This window comes from Brachyistius frenatus, unplaced genomic scaffold (assembly GCF_029030835.1).
Source record: "Brachyistius frenatus isolate BFR_SWC_R1_liver_20210118 unplaced genomic scaffold, ASM2903083v1 Contig_29, whole genome shotgun sequence".
NCBI classification, from domain to species: domain Eukaryota; kingdom Metazoa; phylum Chordata; class Actinopteri; family Embiotocidae; genus Brachyistius; species Brachyistius frenatus.
Genome location: NW_027210628.1, coordinates 500,772 through 524,337, shown reverse-complemented (window position 1 = coordinate 524,337; position 23,566 = coordinate 500,772). Strand labels below are relative to the sequence as shown.

General features: G+C 42.0%; 1 protein-coding gene across 8 annotated transcripts in view; it reads left to right on the top strand.

The window, feature by feature from the left end:
• Positions 1–23,566, top strand: part of LOC138621179 (cytosolic carboxypeptidase 6-like) — a 293,612-nt gene that overhangs the window by 256,138 nt on the left and 13,908 nt on the right. For all 8 annotated transcript variants that reach the window (XM_069699010.1, XM_069699011.1, XM_069699018.1 and 5 more), the window contains 4 exons: positions 5,714–5,803; positions 7,643–7,757; positions 9,857–9,968; positions 22,621–22,773. In XM_069699010.1, coding sequence (XP_069555111.1) covers positions 5,714–5,803; positions 7,643–7,757; positions 9,857–9,968; positions 22,621–22,773 — 470 coding nt within the window. The remainder of the gene's footprint in view (positions 1–5,713; positions 5,804–7,642; positions 7,758–9,856; positions 9,969–22,620; positions 22,774–23,566) is intronic.

Below are 23,566 nucleotides of genomic sequence, written 5' to 3'. Positions count from 1 at the left end.
TTTTCCGCTTGGCTGTGGTACAGAAGCTGCTGGTGGTTGTGGATCCCCATCAGTGAAACACGTTTTTTGTTTTTTTTGTTTTTTTGGGGAGGGGGGGCTTTTCTCCTTTTGATTCTCTTTACTGGCCATTTTTAAGAGTCAGCATATTGATAGTTTGCACTGTCAAAGATTAGAAATAGCATCATCTCCCTGTAGTCCAGCTACACTGGTGATGTAACATGCCCAATCAGGAGCTTTTCTTCAGGAATCAATGTGTTTTTATGAAGCAGCTGACAGGTGGTGCTGTAATGCAAGTGTCTTGTGCACTCGCTCAAATTATTTTTTGTATTCTTTTATATCTTCTTAAGTTATTTTATCCTCTGTCTTGTGACCGCCCACAGCACAGTTGAATGTCCTGGTTGTGGTGAGTAGAAGAAAAAAGGTCGACTGAAGTTTGGGAGACAAATTCTGAAGGAGCTCAGTAAAGTTTTATGTGTTGTTCTGCTGGTTTTCTGCCTCTCTTTGTTCTCTCTTCACCTCCGTCTCACTGTCTGTCTCTCTGTCTCACCCTCACTGTCCTCTGTCTTTTTATCATATCAATCACCCTCTGTGCTCCGGTCCTTACACCTGTCTGTGTAAACATCCTCTCCTCTGTAGCTTTCACTCTCTGTCAGTTCACAGAAAACACCAGGGTCCCATTTTATGACAATTAGTAATGTTTACACAGTTTTTCCTCTTTCTCTGAAACCCTCCTCCCCCTCTCCCCCCTTCTCAGCGCTCTGAGAGTTTAGCTGTGTAATGTGCAGTGTGTGATGTGACAGGGGATGCTTTATGTACGTGTGAGGAGGCCTTGCCAGTGCCCCTGCCTCCCCACAATAAGATGAGCTGAATAAATCTGCGCCACAGGCTCTCCAGCACCTATAGACACAAACACACACATGCACACACAGGAAAATTTAAGCCGGGGACCTGGTCAATTCCTTTGGACAAAAACAGCATCATAAAACTCTTATCACTTTAGAGCCCTGCACACTTCAGCACATACCCCCATCCCTCTCTGTCTCTGCTTCCTCTTTCTTCCCCTCTCTCTCTCCATTCGTCCTTGAGGTGGCAGAGGGGTGGTGTCGGCGAGTGGAGCAAGGGTGTGTGCGTGCGTGTGTGCGTGTGTGCGTGTGCGTGTGTGTGCGTGTGTGTGTGCGTGTGCGTGCGTGTGCGTGTGTGTGTGTGTGTGTGTGTGCGTGTGTGTGTGTGTGTGTGTGTGTGTGTGTGTCGAGGTGCATAGCTTTGATGCTTGTTGGGGCTCACTCAGCTGGGCAGTACACAGCGCTGCATCTCGTCCCAAGGCTCTGTATAAATTCAACGCCACTGACAATTTACAGCTCGCGCCCATCCTCAACATGACGCACTGAGCAGAGCGTCAAGCGTGTCTTGTTGCCATCTCGCCAAAGTGAGGCTAATTTATTACGGTGTAAAATTCACAGAGCAGAGAGCGGGGAGAGGGAGAGATATAGGGAGGCCTTGGTTTGAGACTTGGTGTATAATGTGGTATAAAGCTGTGGCTAGTGTGACATTGTATTTTTTTTTTATTCATTGTATCTGTGTATTGTACAGGGCTGCAGTATTTACTAAAACATTTTCTTATTCCTTAGTGTGTCAGAGAAGTTAAATATTCCCTATTTTATCTGGTTTCATATAAAACCCAAGATACTAGTCAGTGTCCAGCAGAATAACTGTCGTCGTGCAGTTTAGTGCCTTCAGTGTAAGAAAGTTTGGACACAAATGATATTTTAAAAAAAGCAAGCAAACTCTTACCCCTATCTTTTTTAATCAAATTTACTTTTTAAAGTGAGTAAATGTATTTAAATATATGCCGTGTCTTCCAGAAGGTCTTGACAGGACTTCCTTTGTACCTGCTGAAGAAGAATGATGAAGAAGATCTCGGTTAATTACATCATGTCACAATTTGAGATTGAACCCAAAGTTCCCAAGACTGCTGTCACAGAAAAAGCTGACCAGCACAATGATGACTGACCTTCAGAATCCATTAGATTTATGTTGTTTTTCACCAGCACTTTTTTTTTCCCCTCCCTCTCCAGCAATTTACATATTTATCAGAGCTGATCGTAGTTTGACATCCTTTAATTTTTTATTTCCTCTTGGCGAGCTGCGAGAGTATGAGCAGTAATGTGCTATACAGTGCAGCACGTGACTTTGGCAGGTGAGGAATATGCTGAGGGAGCACTTTGATTTGGAAGTGTGGGCATAAATGTTTGCCTCTGCTGCTTTCACTCATTCATTGTCACCCACCACCCCCGTGCTCAGCCTCCACCCTCTTACAGTAGCTCTCTCACTTCATTTCTATGTTTTGTTTTTTTTATCCCTCTCTTCCTGATTCTAATGTTTTTTTAGTTACATTCTGAGCAGACATACAAAGGACTCTGATAATGTGAAGCTAAAGAGATTCACATGAGACACATGGCCTCGCAGGAGTATGTACTGTTTTCACACCAGCATGGCTGCAATGAAGAATTTAAGTTACAAAACTGTTTGAATGCCTTACATATGTCAACTGTAGATAGAGTGCTTTATTCATGTCAAAGGGATATTGCAGTATTACAGCAGCCACTTTACATATATCATAATGAGGTAGATAAAAAAAATGACATGAAATTATATATACAATTACAGTAATATATAATAAATAGATAGGCCAAATGTAGTATAACATTGAATACTAATAAAAAAATAAGAACAGAGGATATGTTATAACAAAAACTGTCACATTGTTAATAATGAAAAAACACAGATTATCTGTCGTCTAACTTTTACTTTCTGTCTTGCTTCTAAATTTTGCTGTATCACGGTACTACCACATTATTGGAAGCTATTGACGAGGATGCATGCTTTTTTTCTTTCAAAATCACATTGCAGAAACTACTTTCATCTTCTTCTACAGCACATGTGGCTGCCTCATCACAACAAGGGAGAGAAGATAAAAATAGTGTATATGGTGCCAGCATTCTTGGCCGTGACCTTGAATTCACTTTTCTCAGCTGTAAAGATCATACACTACTTCTGAAATGTTCTGTTAGTTTTGAGGGTTTTTTTTTCAAGTATTTGGATCACTATGTAAACCTCAAAGTAATTTATCATCTAAAAACTCCAAACATTAGCTGCTTCCAGCTTCTAAAATATATTTATTTGATCATTTATTTCTGTTTTATATCACTGCACATAAAGCATCTCTGGGTCTTGAACAAAAGTTGAACAAAACCAAATCTTGGCTTTACTTATTAATGAAATGGCAGTGATGTTGGTTTGACATTCAACTCAGTAATCTTCAGGGAGGAAATTTATTGTTGAAGGACTTTGTTGCTCTTCTCTCTTACTACAACTTCTGAAAACTGCCAGCAAAGATGAACAAAAAAGCGTTTCCAGGAAGGAGAGTGGATCATTTGTGTTGTGTGAGAAAGTTACCTTTCAGCCTAATTCTTTCCCTTCTCTGTTACTTCTGTCTTTCTTGTCCTTTTCCCGTCAGTCTCCTTCTCAACAGCCCCCCCCCCCCGGCTGCTGATCTCTACTGACACCTTGAGTTCAGGACATGCTGCTGCATCACCGAGCGTCCTGAGACTTATCCATAACTTGACCCTAACCTTCATGTTATTTGTCACCTACACCTCAGCCAGAATTAGATTTTCCTTTACATATAGCCTAGCTATGGTATTTGTTTCCTGCAGGTTCCCTGTGGGAGCTGCGATGCCTATGGAATATGGGACTTAATTTTGTGCTACAATGCTTGGCTGCGCACAGCCAGATACAGTGGAAGGCAGAGATACAGACACATAAACACAACAACTACTTGGGGAGTATTTGTGAGAGCCCTGAGGAGACATTTACACACACAGACACACACACAGACAGAAACACATGCAGACGCACTCAGGCCGATGTGGGATAAACAGTACATCCATTGTAAGCTCCAGGAGCCTGCTGGAAGAGATTGTTTTGATGAGGCAGCAAGGGCACACTAGCACTGAGACTAAATGTAGCATGGCCATGATGGTTGAATTCCCCGACAGTCGGGACCTTGGCAGCTGCTGCTGGTTTGGCTCACAACTTTCTGGGTTCTTGGTTTTACTGTGGGGAAAATGCTCTATGTCTGCCTGTGCTTTTTTCTTTCCTGATTGCAGCTTTGCACTTTACAGTGTGTGTGTGTGTGTGTGTGTGTGTGTGTGTGTGTGTGTGTGTGTGTGTGTGTGTGTGTGTGTGTGTGTGTGTGTGTGTGTGTGTGTGTGTGTGTGTGTGTGTGCGTGTGCGTGCGTGCGTGTGTGTGTGTGTGTGTGTGTATCTGAGTGTGTGTGTCACAGCTGTGTTCTTGTATCAGGAGCCCGTGTGGTGGCCTGGGGTCGAGGCCAAAGTACAATTTCTAAGTGATGGAATTTCACAGCCACCGAGCACCCAGCGGCCGGCCAAACCGCAAGCACTCACATTTACAACAAACGGCCTGCCCCGCTCCACGGAGACTCCTGAATGGCAAAGCCATTTGTCTCTGTGAAGGGCAGAGGGAGGAAAAAGCGAAATAAAATCAGAAGCAGAGTACTTAAATAGAACAATGCTTTTTTTTTTGTTTACGACCCCAAACTACTTAGACAGACACACATGTACACTTAACACACGAACACATTGCTCTGAGGTTAAATTGGAATTAAGGAGAAGGAAAGGTGCATAGCCTGTTGCTAATTAGCATTTTCTCTGCTCAGCAGAAGAGGGTGGGAGAATCAATAAGATATTAAGTTTGTGTATAGCAATGAGACACACAATCACTTTCATCCATTAGCAACAGCAGATTAGAAGAGAAACACTTGCCAAGAAAAAAGCACAAATTTGACCTCTGTGGTTTTAAACTGGGCCCGGAACACCGGATGAAGGTTGCTTGTTTTTCTCTTATTTATCTTACAGTATTCAAAGATGAGCGAGGGTGATCCTCTAAATAGCAACAGTATTATCAGAGGTTAATGGAGAGTCTCACAGTTAAAGGTTAATTTGAGGGTTTTCTGTTTTTTAGATTGTGGCTTTAAATACACCATCGACCATATCTGGCATTTTACAGCAGATATCAAACTCAAAATTCAAACTCTTGGTATGATTTTAATGTCAATTTTGTGCAGAAATCAGTCATGTCATGGGCAGAAAAAAAAAAATCGTAACCACTGAACTGTTTTGAGGGGACACACCTGTCCAACATCTGTCCAACACCCTCTCCAAAGCAGTCGGGGAGGGGAGAAGTGTCTATAGTCAGAGAGAACTCCTGAGCCAAACCAGAAGACTTTACTCAAAGAAGACCTCTGTCAGGTCACACCTGTTGCCGCCCCATCCTGACCCCTGTAGATGTATAATTCACCCGGTCTGTTGAATGTTCTGTGCCGCACATTGGTTTGATGTTTGATTCATGTGTGTCGGGCTGAAAATGGACGGCCAGGTCAGCATGTGTTTTGACCCACACTGCAGTATGGGAGGCTGAATGTATGTCTAACTTTGATACCAACTTAAAACTGGAATATGTTAGTCTAAGACTACCTAGAGTTTTTAGAACTGCTTTCTACAAGTCTACTAAAACTTGCTACTGTGCATTGACAACTTCACGTCTTTCTCCCTTTGACACCCTGTCTTTGCCTTTCTTTACACCTCACCCCTCCACTCCCCCTTCTCTCCCTCCGACTCCTCTCCTCCACAGACCACCTGAGTCCAGAGAGGGAGAAGAAGCTGGTCTTTCTTACAGCTCGTGTTCACCCTGGAGAGTCTCCTGCCTCCTTTATCTGTCAAGGTAAAGTTTTAATGTCAGGTCGGTGCCCTGTTTCGATGCACTGAATCAGATGCAGCACCACTTGCCTGTGTGTTGTCTGGTAATGCACACCAATGTATGTCAGGGTCCATGATATAAATGGAGTTTAAAGTGAAGGTATTCATTCCATTATCATTACTGAGGATATTTTTCTGCTTGGTATGGATATTGTTTTGATAGACTAATAAATCTTAAACATTGATATGTTAATTTGTTAATTAAAAGGCAATTATAAAGAGATATTGTCTTTCACCAGAACAAAAAATCTTTAATGTATATGCCTACATAATATGCAGGCTCTTAAACAAAACAAAACAATGATTTCCACACTATGAAACAAAAACTACATATACAAAACATCCTCAGTGTCCATGTATTTTCCAAAAAATACCACACTAATGTATGTTTATAGTTGTTCTTTCAGTCTTCCAAAAAATGGTAATTATATGTTTTTATTACTAAGAAATTACCTTTTCGTCAAATTATGGTAGAAGGCAAACTAAGAAAACTATTAATTTAATACTCATTACTGACAAAATATCTCCTGTTCATTAATACCAACATACAGTAATGTATGGTTTCCATTCGTTTTTGGAACTTGTGTACCTTCTTTTAAAACATGCTACACGTGGAACAAACTCATAAATTAAGTTTTAATGTTTCCTGTTAATGCATTTGTCAGACAGTGACTGTACATTTGGACCTGGGGTGCTAGAAAGTTAAAAAGAACAGACACAAGAACACATGTTTCTGCATAATATCTCAGGAAAACAGTCTGAAAATACAACTGGGTCGCTATGTCTTCACTCCCAAGCTCTGGCAACTCAAAACTAATAAAGCATCTTGAAAAACTGTGAACCTTTGGGACATTGTCTCCTTGTGCAGTCCAACAACCTAAAAGACAATTTTAGCAGGATTTAATGACTCGGTTCCTCCTGCTCAGACTGAGTGGGCAGGTTAGCTCCTTCTGGGTCCCACTTCCTTCTTTATAGGCAGAAGGACTGAGGAGGGGAGTGATGGAGTAGATGCCTCTATCTATCTATCTATCTATCTATCTATCTATCTATCTATCTATCTATCTATCTATCTATCTATCTATCTATCTATCTATCTATCTATCTATCTATCTATCTATCTATCTATCTATCTATCTATCTATCTATCTATCTATCTATCTATCTATCTATCTATCTATCTATCTATCTATCTATCTATCTATCTATCTATCTATCTATCTATCTATCTATCTATCTATCTATCTATCTATCTATCTATCTATCTATCTATCTATCTATCTATCTATCTATCTATCTATCTATCTATCTATCTAACTAACTAACTAACTAACTAACTATCTATCTAACTAACTAACCTACACATTTCTCTTGGTGTCTGTGAGTGTGTGTGTGCATCATCATGAATCAGATGAGTTGGCTTTTAGCCCGCTGCGTGCTGTCTGTTTTTCCAGCGCCGTCAGCTCCATTCCATTTGTATCGATTTAGGTTTGACGTCTCCAATTCCTCCCTCAGTTCTGACGATGCCCCCTCGCTGTCCTTCCTTCTCCTTTTGTTTCTCAAAACTCAATTAACTGCCAGCCCGCCTTTGGTTTTCTTTTCAAGTCTATTTCCCTCTGTGTGTGTGTGTGTGTGTGTGTGTGTGTGTGTGTGTGTGTGTGTGTGTGTGTGTGTGTGTGTGTGTGTGTGTGTGTGTGTGTGTGTGTGTGTGTGTGTGTGTGTGTGTGTGTGTGTGTGTGTGTGTGTGTGTGTGTGTGTGTGTGTGTGTGTGGGTGGGTGGGTGGATTCTCGTCTGTGTGTTTGATAGGTGTGATTGACTTCCTGGTGAGCCAGCATCCCGTTGCTCAGGTCCTGAGAGATCATGTGATCTTCAAGATTGTCCCCATGCTAAATCCTGATGGAGTCTACTTGGGCAACTACAGGTATACAAACACACATGCTTGCAATTCCTAATTTGAAAGCATCAGTACGTTAAACAGAACTCACACATGACATGGTTTTTATATCGTGTTACGTGGGATTATATCCTCTTAAGTCCACCTTTAGGGAGCTTAATGAATTCATATTGCTCACAGCAGTGCATTTGTTAGAAGATAGTATTTGGCTGCAGGGCTGATCTCTCTGCCAGTCCCTCTGTCCATTCTCTCCTCCTCTCTGTCTTTAACACTGTTGGCTGCAGCTCTGTGGGCATCCTCCTCTCCTCTGTTTTCCCTCTTCTCTCTCCCTTCTTCATAATTGCCTTTTACTTAATAGGCTCAGCCCCCAGAATACTAATGCTGAGATAAGCATCAGCAGCACGCTCTCACTGTGTTTGTGAATGCCATCTAGCGGTGGTGCCTCACCACTGCCTCCAAATGACGTGCAGAGACTCTTAGTTGGTCCCAAACAGTGACAATCTCTTTCATATTATTGACTGTGATTGGTGGCTGCTTGAAGATTATTTTCATTTGCTTGCTTTTACACAGAGTGGCGATGAGCGGCATATTGACAGAAGGTGAATGGCGATCGATCTCACCTCCTGCCAATCACACATGTTCATTTATGAACATCCATGCAATCTGTCTTACACTCAAACACACACACACACGCACGCACACACACACACACACACACACACACACACACACACACACACACACACACACACACACACACACACACACACACACACACACACACACACACACACACACACACACATCCGCGGAAACATTGGATACCGCGCAGCGATCATGGCAGGACACAGTGGAGAGCAGACTGGAATAGGTACATACAGAGCAAAGAATCAATGGCAGTTAACCTGGGATGAGCAGTCTGTTCATGGCTGGCTGCTCCACTCAGCTGCCCTGCAGGATCAGTAGCTCCTGTGTCATTATCAATGCCTACAGTAAATGTCAAAGATACACATGACAACAAACAGAGCAGATCAAGGAGCATATTTACATGTAAACATCCCATTATGGCAATCAAAGGCTGTTCGTGGCACTATAGGGTGCGATCTATAGAGCGATCCGGTGGCCGAAGGCTTGCGGTGCATGGTTTCATGAACACGGTCAATGTATTTTCTTTCTCATAAAACACATGCATGGATGATGTTTGGAAGAAATTGACATTGGTCGTCCTAAATCACTCTCTGTTTACTATTTTGGGGTATTACATCTACTCTCCAGCATTTTATTGGAGTGTGAAATTTATTGTGTCATTGGAAACACAACACTTGTGTCCTGAGAAGCAACACTACTTTCTGCTAACAATCGCAGGTGCTGCATTTTATAGATGTAAAAAAGCTATCATTGTCTGACTCTACATCACTGATGACGCAAAATGACAATAATTCATAACTCTGAAATCCTGATTTACAGATGAGTACACAGTACACTACCAGGTGTCTACAAAGGAAGGCTAGAATATAGGGAGTGATTTCAAACACAGGGATATTTGCAGTCACGTCTGTATTACAGCAATGTTTTTCTTCCTTGTCTTCACTGATGTTTGATATCGCTACCATCTGTTGATAAGTGAAACAGTGTGAAATTATTTGCAGGGTTTGATTGCATGTACAAGATCCAAACAAAAGGAAATCTTAAATACATACTGCTGTATTTTCGTACCGGCGCAAAGCTGTTTTAAGCACGTTTTACTGTTTCGTACAGTGCAAGGGGCTTTTTTCTGGACTTGCGTCCAGCTGCTTTTAGGTTTGTCGGTAAAGATATGCTTGTGCTGTGCAATTGTGGTGTCATAACTTAGAGCCTAGATGTGCCTAGATTGACGAAAACAGAGCCCATAACTTAAAACATGCTCCATCGCTCTGTTTGTGGTCAATAACTCCACAGGGTATTTGCAATATGTTTTAATAAGACAAACTAGATTTGATCATTCCACTGAATCTGTGTGTGTGTGTGTGTGTGTGTGTGTGTGTGTGTGTGTGTGTGTGTGTGTGTGTGTGTGTGTGTGTGTGTGTGTGTGTGTGTGTGTGTGTGTGTGTGTGTGTGTGCGTGTGTGTGTGTGTGTGTGTATACAGGTGTTCTCTGATGGGCTTCGACCTGAATCGCCACTGGCAGGATCCTTCTCCATGGGCCCACCCCACGCTGCACGCTGTTAAACAACTCATAGTGCAGATGAACCAAGACCCAGTGAGTACACACACACACACACACACACACACACACACACACACACACACACACACACACACACACACACACACACATACACACACATACATACACACATCATCTGTTCTGTGTTCAACATTTCTTCACCACAGTAATTTCTACTGGTGCCTACAACAGTTTTCTTTCTCCCTGCTTGGTTCAGCATGTTTCTCCAATCTGTGTTTAGCGTGTGCGCACTGGGGAGCATGGATAGGCTAGTCAGCACCTCCAGAATGTCAGCCAGGCTCTCCTGGCCATTCAAAACATATTACTGAAGCAAGGCTCTGTGCTTTCAATCCTCAACTCTACTGTAACTTTTTCCATCTTTAGTTTTGGACTTTCAGTCAGAAGGATGCTACGCAGGCAGGCCAGGGATTTTTCCTCTTTGTTCCTGATGTTAATTATAAGCAGAGCGGCAGGTTGGTGGGATTATTGAAGGTCAGTGTGTGTCCTGGGAATACTCTGCCCTTTTGTACACTCCTCTAATCCTGATAAGAGAGGGAGCAGGCTGGGGCGGGATGCAGGGCAGGCCAGAGATGGGGTGAGGCGCGGGTCTGGCATCGGGCAGATTAACCTTTTCCCCCGACGCTGACACACTGATCGATAGACTCTGTCATGGCAGGGTGATCCACTCATGCCTGTCATTCACACACACTCACACGCAGGAACACACATACTCAGCCTGGGCAAACTGACACATACAAACACAGCCACAGTACTGTAGCAATGCGGAGGGGAAAGGGTCTTCTTAAGAGTCTGAATACTTTTAAAAAATAGATAATAATTATTACAGCATTTTATGGAGGAGTAGTTTCCAACCTTAGTGCCAACCCCGTTAAGGTGTCAGGGGAGGAATTGAAAATGACTGCTGGAGATGGAAATTTGTACAACTAAAATTCCTCATTTTGAAAATGTCTTTTGAAGTATTATTTTACCTCTTCAGGCAAAGATCACAAGTCACTGTTTTGTATTAAGAGGTCACCAGTAAAAGTAAGGCTAGGGACCAGTTATATAGCGTGACTGCCAGCACATTTGCACATATTGAGTCTCAAGCACAATTTGTTAATGATGAATTTTTACAGTCTGATAACCTAATTGCCTGCCACCACAGTGAATTTGACTCCTCTGGTCGGGTAAATGCAGCCCCCAGTCAACACAGTACTGGACCATATGTTTCCTAAGTCCACTCCTGCTGGTCTGCGACTCTGCTGATAACCATCCCACCAGCACTTGTTCTGCTGTAGCCCCCTCCCCCACCTCTCTCCCTGATGATTGCCTTCAGTCTTGCAGAGTTAATTTGGAAGCTTGGGCAACCTCTTCTCTTCTGTCTCGCTCTCGCCACAGCCAGTTAATCCCATCAGACACACTACTCATGTCTGGGGCTCCCAGATGCCAGTTTCAATGCCAAAACTGCAGCCAGGGGGTCCTGTGCTGCTGCCCTCCATTCATGCTCATCTCACACAGCGGGCATGGAGTCTAATGAGGCTACCAGAGTTGGAGGGCTCTGCTGGAGGACTCCATTAACAGGAGATCAGCAGCAGCCACAGCAGAACAGTTGAGCTAATCTAGCATACGTGGTCTATTTACTCGCCGCTAACTGTGTGTTGGTTTAACAACTATAATAGCTAGAATTGAAATTTTTAAATTTTCAGGTAATTCTTTTCTAGAGTTTGCTAGAGCAAGTGGTGGGTAGCTCAGAGGACCTGTGAGTCTGGAGTATTCATAATGCTTAAATCATAGCATCATTGAGGCAACATTTGATAAACTGAAATTAATTAGCAACACATATCAGCTCAAATTAGAAATGACACTAATTTCATGCAGTGGACTAGTAAAATATCACTGATTGCACCTTTAATTTAGCACAGACTGTTCATCCTCCTGTAGCCTTGATGTTTCTGAAATTGTATTTGTCTGCAGTACAGTTACCCAAGTTTCAGCAAGTCAGTGAAACAGGTGGGTGGCAGCTGTCAGAGAGTCCAATATCACAGCAAACAAGCTAGAAAATATCGATTTAATAGCATCCTTGTTTCATCATTTTACTGTCATTGATGCTTCATGTTAGTTGTGTAAAAGTGTGTTAGGAATGCAATGTTTGATATGTGATGCTTTTACAGGACAAATACAGGAAATGTTATCAATGTCTGCAGGCTATAATAAATCGTAACGAGCTGTTTCTGATAAAAACAGTTAAAATTGTAAATTCATAACAAGAAACTCCAAAATCAGATTTAAAAAAAACAACATACCTTGTAGTATCCTTGAATTACAGCTTAAACTTTAAAATACGACTTTGTGGTGGTGGCAGATCATGACTGCCATCATGTTTTATGCTTACTAGAGGACCTGATGATTATAACTTGACAGGAGAAAACATCCACCTATAATGATCAATTTAAAACATAAAATATACAGTACTTTTATAGGCTCCCCTGTAGTTTATCATAAAGCTCCACATTAACTCCAGGTGTTATTTCAGCATCAATGTAATTCCTTTTTTTTAAAGATTGGATTTCAGGCAAATCCCACCGTACCTCCTAAACTTTCCCTCCCTGACAGAATACACCTAAAGGCAAAGCCAGTCGCAGTTGGATGCGTAACGACCTGCTGCCTCACGAGCTGAGCTGAGTCCACAGTCTGGACCATACGCTGCTGCCAGTTCAGAGTCATAGTCAATACATGGGATGACTCTTTAGAATTGTAACCTTCTTATCCAATCTCTTCCAGTTGGCCACAAAAATATATATATATATATATATATATTTTTTTTTAATATACTGTACGTATATCTTTTTTTTTTTTTTCACTATTTCCGTTTAAATTTGGAACAGAAACAAGGACATTTTTAAAGATTTTGCATCTCCATTTAGGTACCATCCCATATCCCAATGTATGATTTGGGCGACTGCCTAATTCTATTCTAACAGCACTCATTCAGTTTGTTGACCACATCATTTATTTATTTATTCAATGTGTGCTTTGTTCCGGATGCCAAGGGAAAAACTCTCTTTAGGTTCGTGGCAATAAGTCATCAACGGTAGGCTGGTTATTCTCCAGTAAATTCAGATTGGTATCCAACTTTAATACATTTAATGCATATATCTAATGTTTGTATTAACTGAATTAAGATCCAGTACAATGTTGCTGTGGGCCTTTATGAATATAAATCTGACCCTAAGGCCTTGTCTATCACTGTGACTTCTGTACTGCTTTAAACTCTCTCAGTTCTATGCGTAAGGCATCATATTTCAAAGTCACATTGCCCTCTGTTGCTCAAAGGAGCCTATTCAGTTTGAAACCCCATCAACCATTCTTGTGACAGACACCTTAGTCACTCCAAAGTGATTCTCTGTCATTGTGAATTCAGCAGCTCCCTCTCTCTGTTGGTAAAACAGCTTCCTTGTTCTGTTCAGGCAATAACTTCAATAACGGGGTGCGAGCTCCCAGACATGTGCTATTTAAATCAAAGCTTGTAGCAGAAGCAATCTACGCTGCATTGTACTGATGGCTGGAAACTTTTTATTTGATAAATATTTGTATAGACATTCAACACTGCTCTGAACATTATTGCTCGCTTGTATTTATGGAAACTCTGACCCGAATAAGAATTGATGTTTTAAAATCAGTGACTTAAGTCCCATCAAGCAGCTCACTCGGAACAATTTTTTTAATCTGTGAATACAGAAAGGTTGCACACTTACTGGTTGGCATCAGGGCTATAAATTCATCACTCCCAACGAAATACCGCCTGGATAAAGACAGATTGGGAAGTGATGATGACAAATGTTCCCCCTTAAGAGGAAATGAAATCAAAGATGGTAGATGGCGGTTTGGAGGAGGAGCATGTGAATGTTTATAACTTTGCAACGGAAAATAGCCCCCAACAGTATAAGACTAAAAAGTACATTCAGGTGTAATGTAAGCATTACTTACTCCTGTTTAATTAATGTTTTCATTTGCATTTTCCACAGCTTTTCTAAAACATAAAACCATCTATTTGTGACCAGTTTTAAAGATTTAAGAAATAATCAAAGATTTTGTTGACAGTTATAAACATATAGAATTACAAAGGTGGGTGTAACAGCACCAGCTGAATTATCTGCCTGAAGTGTGTTAAATGTTCTTTAGTTCAGTGTAGATTGAAATGGCTGCATGTTATGCGAAAGCTTACTGACGATTTCACTGAGAATCAACACCCTGCTCTGCTCTGTGAAGGTTTCAGCCCCCTGCAATTCATTGGTTGCCCTGTTGATCTACATGGATGAATCCCTGCAAATCTCACCAAACTCCCAGAATAAAATCAAGGCCACGAGGTCTCAAAAGCTGACCTATTGTAACTGGTGTAAAACTAGTGATGAATTCAACTATTTGATTGGTGTTATCTTGTCACATTAACATTATCAATAATTCTAAACCAACCCTAAATTTATCTTGTGATCACTACAACAAATACAGCGTATCCTTCACCCCCTTCACTTCTGTATTTGTTCATCAGACCTCACGCTCACACATATACAACCATGTTTACGCTGCTTTGCCAGTATGACAACATTAAGGTATAAAGTAAACCTGAGTATGAGCCCGATCATTATGGTGGAAAGTGACACAAAATGCTACACTATGGATTATTTATGTACTTGCGATAGCAGTGCGCTATACAGAACCATAAGAAACTAGGGGTTAGTTGGGTACATGGTGGTGAATGGTGGGCTTGTACTCATGAGATGACAAGAGAAATGTCTACACTGAGATACCCTTGTTGTATTTGTGTAATAGATCATAGATTTTCTACAATGTATACCACAGGGGCTGATGAAGAGCTGATAATATATTCATGTGAGTGAGCTTGTTTAAAGTTTTTTTTCTGCTTTGAGTCATCCAAAATTGCTTAATTCAGCTTTAAATGGGTCTTTGAATCTGGATTTTTCACATACTATACAATACAGTGAAAAATGTAAAATATTTATGTGTTCACGTATAGCCAAGTGTTTGCTAATAGCCTCACTGTAAACGTCCTCTCCATCAATCTCAAGGTAAAGTTGCTCAAACTGTTTCACAAAATTCCATCATTTACCATCTGCAGCAGAACATTGGTCAGCAGGGAGAATGGCTGAAAGAGTCAGTGATGCAAGGAGCTATAATCTGTTCCCAAGCTACCCTGTTGTTTGTTTTGAAAAGAGAGAAATGGAGAGGGAGGGAGAAAAAAAAAAAGGAAAAGGGAGCAAAGAAACAAATGGACCCATCTCCTTCCTAAAGCGTTGCTTTTCCAGCTCATTTATCAAAAGCAGAAGAAAAATTCTTTTTGATTGGCTGATTACCAGAAGCATTCATCACTGGCCGATGTATCCTCACCGATCTGACACTGCCATTTTGGATAATTTGTTGAGGATGACAAAGAGGTCATTGTTGCCTTGGCTTTTTTTTGACCTTTTTAATATTAGAAAATTAATTTTCTATCTGGAAAAAAAATGTATTAGGTCCTGTCACAGCACCTAGATGGATTTTGCACCTTGAAATCCTGCCTAATGCCCTCCTTCAGTGACTCCTACAGTGCTACTCTTAGGCCTCTTTCTTTGTCTTTCTTGTTCAGCGCTCAGATTTGCCTCGTGTGTGAAGTCGGCAGCCAGTGCGTGTGGTTTCTGCGTGTCTTTCTCTCTGCCTCCCCGTCGCCTCTCTGCTCTCTCTATGTGCGTTAAAATGTCCTCTGGTGTCAGCCAACCATTTCTGATCCATTTCTGAGATTTACGGCCAATTTTTCCCCATCATCCCTGCGTCGTTTCAATCCCTCCATCATCCCTCTCTTTATTCTCCCTCCGTTGGAAGCTGAATTGTTTGCTTCTCACAGGAAGATACAGATGAAGGTCTCATACTCTGGCAATTTTTATGCAATTTTTCTCAACTTAGTTTAAAGGCTTTTACCTTAGCTTAAGGTTTTTACACAATATTTCAAATTATTTTCTCAACGCCTCCCCTCTTGCTCTTCTTTGCTGTCTTTTCTTATCTCATCTTCCTCTCCGTACCTATCACCCTCCTTCTCTTCTCCTTTCTCATGTTCTCCTGGCAAGCCATCCCAACAGATGTGGCAGCTTATGTGGCACTAACAGGCCTGAAGCGGAGGGCTGCCTGTGCCCGTTCAGCCTGATTACAAGTCACCTCTGTGTTCATAAACAGACAAATACCACCATCAATTTGACAGCACGGTACAGACTGAGAGGGTGAGGGAGCGGGAGAGGCGAGAAAATCAGATAGATGGAGACAGACGAACGCAGAGTTTGGTGTCATTTACTCTCATCCATGAGGCAGGTCATGCCATCTGCCATGTTCTGTCACTGCTACATCATTAGAGGGTCACTGACCACGAGCCCTGCTGACCTGAATTGGCTTCTCTAACTAATGAAATATTGGTCAGAGTTTTACATTGTGTAAGTGATATTATGGGGAATTTTTCTCATCTTTTTCTGAGTGAAACTTTAATTTCCACTATTCACATCTAGGTGGCTACACGGGAATAGATTAACACTTTGCTCAAAGGCACTTCACCTGACTTTTTAAAGAACAAAAAAAAAAAGGTTTTCACGCTTGCTTTGGAAATGAACATTTGCTAAACTCCTGTCCTCAACAGCAGTTATCCAGTAATGACTGAGCAGGTGTAAGTAGGCAGGCACGCCTGTCGAGTTCTGGATTTCTCTACACGTCATATTAACAAGTCATGGGTCTGTAAGAGATTACTCCATATAAAAGGAGATGCATTGGTAGTTTCTTATGGTAAAGTAAGGTACCTTATCTTACGAAGTAACTACCTACAGTAATGTTAACCAACTAGCCCAGCGTTGCTTTCATTGCCTGCAACATTTAATTTATTTTGTCAGTTTGTCTTGGAAGTTTGATCAGAGTGAATAGGCTAATTATAGAAGGGAAACTGCAGCCAAACTCGTCAACAGAGATAACACTACAGTCACTAAACACACTATCTGGTCTTCATCCTAAAAGGCTTTTCTTGTGTTACATTTAAAGTGAGACATGCTGTTAAAAAAAAGAGCAAGAAAGCATAAATGTAGCCAAAAAACCTTGCAGTGTGTACTGTGAAGCAGCTGAATGGGGTTTTGTTAAAAGGAAATAATCACGCTCATCATGCTATTTACAATCAATTAACTTGCTCAATACAGTTATTGCATTACAAGAAAAAAGTGTCTGTATCCACACATCTTCCATATGGTTCATCAACTGCTGAGGAGCTGACAGTTTCCTTTGGACATTTACTGTTAGCCTTAGCCTTAATTGTCTTGTGCTATATCATGTATAACCACCTAGTGTGTGTTTAGGTTTCGTTGCATGCTTCTCCTTTTTGAATGAATCAGCTGTAAATATGAACAAAAAGCCAATGTCATTGTCAAGAGAAACCCACTGTTGTTTACCTTTGTGTGTAATCAAGGATCCATTGTTGTGAAGATTATACTAGTCACATTAAAGTCACTGTGTGGCTCTATAGGTTTCACTCCAATGAGGATTGATGCATCCTAATTGGTGTAGACATCAGATTATTTTGAAACTATTGGAGCAGCCTTGAAACAATCGGCATTGTACACCATATACTGCATGTTGTGAACCTAAAGTTTACCACCTCTGCCATTGTTGGAACTACTTCAGCGTCATCACCTTTAGGCACCCCCAGTGGTAGCTGATTGATCCGCCCCACAGGGTGGCTGAGTTAACTTGAACGCGAACAGGGTTTCCGGACTTAAATCACAACAAACATTGAAGTGGTGAGTAATAGTCAGGGGGAGCTAGACCATATGTAGCATACAAAAACAGAAATATTGACAGGCGTAGCAACAGTAACTCAGTAACTAAGGGGGCGGGGTAGAAACAAATGATCAATTGGCTTCCATCCAACCACAGGCCTGTCTTTCCAAAGGGACATTGCTGCCCACTTCAAAGCCCAGTTGGATCTTGCAGAAACCACTTACACTCCTCCCGTAGGTATTATATGTTTAATGTTGTGTAATATGCAATTATGGGTATAGTATGCTTAACTTTTTTTCTCCTGAACAAGCAGCAGCTCCCCTTCTTCTTAAAAGGTATGCTGCTGATGCCAAGAGCTTTATTCAGGAGCTTGTAATCCTGCTTCAATCAGCTCCTTTTCCTTTCCGTGTAAAGATAAGCCCAGCATTTACGGCCCTCGACGCACCCCCACACCCCGCTCTAATTAATATGCAGCAGATAAGTACTTGTCTGACAAAATTCATTCGTTTGACCTTTCTAGGTTTTACACTAAACTGTTTGCAGCCGCTGCAAGTTCACCACAAGTTTAGAGTTCCCTGGAGTTTCTGCAGCAAGATGGGGCTTTTGTTTCTCTCTGAGAGGTTTAATTTGGACACTCTCTCCCGCTCTGTTTCTCACTCTCTCAAATTGTCTTCTGACTTTCATTCAGCAGTCTCTGTTTCTTAATTGCCCTTAATTGCTTAATTACAATTTCAAATGAACAATTCTGGAGGTCGGAGCGGGTTGTTAATTGAAGCATCAATCACAGTGGTGGGGCCTTCAGAACCGTCTCAGTTTGATTGACAGGGCATTAACTGAGCATTGTAGTAAGCTTGGACATGACATTGTGGAGGCTCCACGGCTGTTACTGCCGCTCCTCTAGTGTCCTTCATATGATGCTGTGAAGGAGACCCTCTGGTTTAGGATCAGGACAGTAACAAACTTGAAGTGAATGTGGTTTGTATCTAACTCACAACAAAGAAGAGGGTTTTCAGGCCTTAATCTCTTCTCGCACATGTTCTCTGTATTTGAGTGGGTTTCTACTTGATAATGTTCTTCCTCACTTTATGAATACATGTTTAAGTCAAGTGTCTCCGCTATTTACACTATGAATTGGTGGAGATGCCCGTTTTCATAAAACATTGGCCAGATGTATCTGGAAACCCCAAACCATGCACTTCATGTATTCTTGGTCTCGGGCTGATTTTGGGGTTTAGGCTAAGCTCATTAATATTTTGGATTTTGTCATAAAAATGACCTTTTATTAGTTGATTATGAAAGTAGTCACCTGTTATTGTTACTTTCTGACTTAAACAATAATTAGATTACGATTATTGTTTATTCTAATCTAACAACTAATCTGTTGTTAGTTTCAGCTCTATTTCCATGTTGGTGTGAAAGAAATCGATCAATCCTGACCTTAACCTCATCAAACATTGCTCAAAATCAGCTGTCTGGATGTCCAACATTCACACTGTATGTAATCATTTTCATTTGTCCCCACACTTTGGTCAGTGTCTGCAGCTTCTTCTGGTCTTTTCTGATTCTGAGTAACTAGTTAAACACTCAGTTGCCCTGAATTTGCAGGCACTTTATTCACCTCAGTCACTCACAGGGAGCATGTAACAGCCAGTTAACCTACTCGCTCCACCCAGTCTGCCACTTTTGATCACCTGCTAGTCCACCCTCCTCCAATCCAGCCACCTCTATCTCCTCCTCCTTTTATCCTTCCTCCTCCCACCCTCTACCCTCGCCACAGGGGGGAGACCCAGGTGATTATTAGGCTGGTTTCCCCTGTCTAGGCCCTGGCGGTTGTCCCTCCCTCTGCCCTCCCTCCTCCCTCAGCCTAATAGACCTGGATGTACTTCTCTCCTTACCTCCCTCTCTTTCTATACTGCCCCATCTCCCTCCCTGTTCTCTCTTTCTCTTCACCCCTCCCCTTTTATTTTCATTCTTAAATTAACTTTCCCCTTTACAGTATGTCTCACTATTATATTTCTCCCTCTGTCTACCTCCCATCACTACCACTGCTCAGTTGGCTGCATTTAGTTGTTTTTTTCCTCCTCTTGCTCTTTTTTTCTTCTGTTTTTCTGTTGTTTCTCCCACTCTCCTTATCTCCCTCCTTCCCTCCCTCTCTCCCTCCATCCCTCCCATCCCTCTCCTTCTTCTCCCTTTCCCGCCCCACCTTCTCCTGCTGCTGTTCCTCTCCTCTGGGGCTCCATCCATCAGGTTGTCGGGGGCTGCTAGCGGCCGACTCCCAGCCACCATATTTCACCGCCAGCCAGCCAAGCAGCTGACAGCACAGCCACCGCCAGGAAATTGCTTTGGCTGTGAGCGGAATTTCAAACACGGGCACACTGCGTCGCCTGGGCCGCCCAAGCACTGCTTTCCTCTCTCTCTCCTCTCTCTCTCTCTCCTCTGCCAATCTCTCCACACACATCTCTATGTCTCTCTCTATCTCTCTCTCTGTCTTTCTCTCATTTTCTCCCTCTCTCTGTTTGTCTTTATGTACTTATTCTCTCCCTTTTTCTCAATTCGCACCCCCATCTCTATGGTTTTCTGTTTGCTCTTCCCTTTCCCTCTGTCTCATCACACTTGCACACACACACACACACACACACACACACACACACACATACACATACATGCTACCACAACCATATGCATCGTCTTCTCTCTTTGTCTTTTGTCCTTCTTTGTTGTTCCCTCTCCTCCCTCCCTTCTTCTTCTCCCACTATCTCTCCCTCTCCCTTCTCCATCCTCTCATTCCTCTCCTCCTCTTTATGACCCACGGGGAACAAGGTGTGGTGCTGAATCTTTAATGAGTAGTGAGGGGAAGGCGATAAAGTGGCAGGAGGAGAAGAGTGGAAGGATAAAACCAGGAGAAGGGGAACAAAGTGATGAGATACAGAGAGGAGGCAGAGAGGAGGGATGCTGGTGGGTGTTGCTCCAGAGTTAAGGGTCAGAAGGTGTTTGTGTTGGGGCTTGTACACCTGCCCTTTTCAGAACCAGTTTAAGACTGTTGAAGTTCGGATGTGTTTTCACAGCCAGGTCTTCACACCATTTCTTGTTAAGGTGTGAGGTTGGGTTTATAATACATTAGTTTGGATATTGAACTCTTAGTTAGCCATTACTTAAACATACATTGTATAGTGAATCTATACTATAGGGAATCGTATCATGAATGGGAACTACTACAAAAGCACGACTGTATTTAAGTGATTATATTCGATTACTCATTGTTTAATCGTGCAGTCTGTTGAACTTTACTGACAGAGATGCAACAACTTGACAATAAGCCCTCCCCTAAAAATAATGATACTGTCCCTATAATACGTAAAATGTAACAAATTAATCTCTTGAACTGAGTCCAAAGCTGTGGCAGATGACTGCACTGTTTTGGCAAACAATATTCACAAAATTAGTTTGCTTTTTAATATCTTAATAACTTCAAATGACACAAGACAGACAAACTACAATTTAATTACAAAAGCGGACAACAGTGGTTTAAATTAAAATTTCAAGAAGTAAAACTAAAATCCTGATCCAATAATCTCACACTTTTTGTTCACTGGAACTGTCTCACCACGGTTCTCAGTTTGTTTTACTTTTTCAACTATGAGTAGCTTTCTATTGCTTTTGTACGATGTATTGTGTGACAATGATGTCCATCAATAGCACATTCACAAATAAAAATAAATGTAGTCATCTTTCATTCTGATCATTTTGATTGTCGCTAAATTTGTCACTTCTCCAGTTGAATTAGTGCTATCAAAGACTTAAAACCAAGGGCACCAGGTGCTGAACTTTACTCCTGTTGGTGATCCAATAACATGCTTTTGGCCCATTTTTACTTTTACATCAGCTCCCCTTCGCTGCATTTTTGTTACTATCTTAAATCTATCTTTGGAAAATAGTTGTTCTTCCAGCATGTTTCTAATGTCAGCAGTTGTCCAATATTGAACTTTATGAACATTAAATAAATGGCTGAAACTGGTGCTTCTGTGTTTTAGCCACATTGTGTTTTGCATCTTGTTTTGTTAGAGTAAGGGTAAGAGTAGCTAGAAGTTAGAGAATGCTCATATGTCATTTATTTGTATCAGAGGATAAAAGTCTGTGTGTGTGTGTGTGTGTGTGTGTGTGTGTGTGTGTGTGTGTGTGTGTGTGTGTGTGTGTGTGTGTGTGTGTGTGTGTGTGTGTGTGTGTGTGTGTGTGTGTGTGTGTGTGTGTGTGTGTGTGTGTGTGTGTGTGTGTGTGTGTGTGTGTGTGTTTGCAGAGTGAGGGATAACAGTCAAGCAAGAGAATCCATTTTACACAGAGTATACTAGAGAGAAAAGACATTACACGCTCATGAAGTCAATAATAACCTGATAAATAAGTTTGGTGGATGTGATGAAGCAGGGACGTCTACAAGAGAGAGAGAGAGAGAGAGAGAGAGTGTGTGTGTGTGTGTGTGTGTGTGTGTGTGTGTGTGTGTGTGTGTGTGTGTGTGCGTGCGTGCGTGCGTGCGTGCGTGCGTGCGTGTATTCACACCGTATTCCTCTCAGCTCACCAGTCCATGTATGCAGTGAAGGTTTGCCCTTCAGAAGGACAGCCTGATTGAAGTTATGTGTGGGTGGTTGACTCCTTTCAGGTATAAGAGTGTAGTCTCAGTCCGCTGTGTCTGGAGGGTTCGTAGTCGTCCCATGGGTGAAAGCCTCTCCCCAGCGCAGTCTCCCCAGAGCCAAGAAAAGCCTTTTCTTACTCCCAGCGGAGAATCTCCAGTGTGGACTATTATTCACTGACAGAAAAATATCCCAACTAACCTGCTGCTTTTTATCTTCTGTCTGTTTCTCTGTCCCTCTTTTCTCTTTCTCTTTTCCTCCATCAGACGGTTAGTTTGGAGTTCTACATTGACGTGCATGCCCACTCCACCATGCTGAATGGCTTCATGTACGGCAATGTTTTTGAGGACGAGGAGCGCGTCCAGAGACAGGCTGTCTTCCCCCGACTGCTGTGCCAAAATGCACCAGACTTCTCCTTTGTAAGTCACATAAACAGACACACACAGACACCAGAGGGGTGGGCTCAGGACCAGAATTTTACCAGCTTCGGTCTTGGGGTTAGCTCGGAAAGAGAACATGAAACAGTGTTATCTCTGCAAATACTGGCGATGTGGTGTTCAGGGAGACACTTAATTGCCAACTGCTGCTCTTTTAGTGGCAGACAGTTGAGGACCTAGATTACACTGGGCACCTCCCAGGGGTAAAGGCACGCATCTGAGGAAGGATGGTGATTTTAAGAAGACACCTGCGCTGTTGGTTTTAGGTCAGAAGTAAACAAACACAGACTACATGCATGCATGAATTAGCAGAAGGTTATGCACCTGGCAGACACAAATGTAAGCACACGCACGCACACACACACACACGCGCGCACACACACACACACACACCATGTGTTACAAAATGAGGAGATAGGTGTTCAGAAGAAAGGAGCACAAAGGACGAGATGGTGAAACTTTGTCAACACATTTGGGAAAAAAAACAAGTAGCATGATATAAAATAATTGAAATATACGCTCATGGATTTCAAATCTAGAACATACAGTTGTTGTGGCGATTTGTCCTCAGACTTAACAACAACAACAAAATCTAAGCTCAAATTGAAACTGCCACTGAGGCACAAAGTCCAATGTCCAGGCAAGCATAACGTTTCATAAGGTTTCTGCAACCAAACAAACAAAATGCCATGCCTCTCTTGCCCTGGTAAAAAGAATAAACCCTTCCTGGTGCCTGCCCATGCTATACCTACACATATGTAGATTCACCTGATGT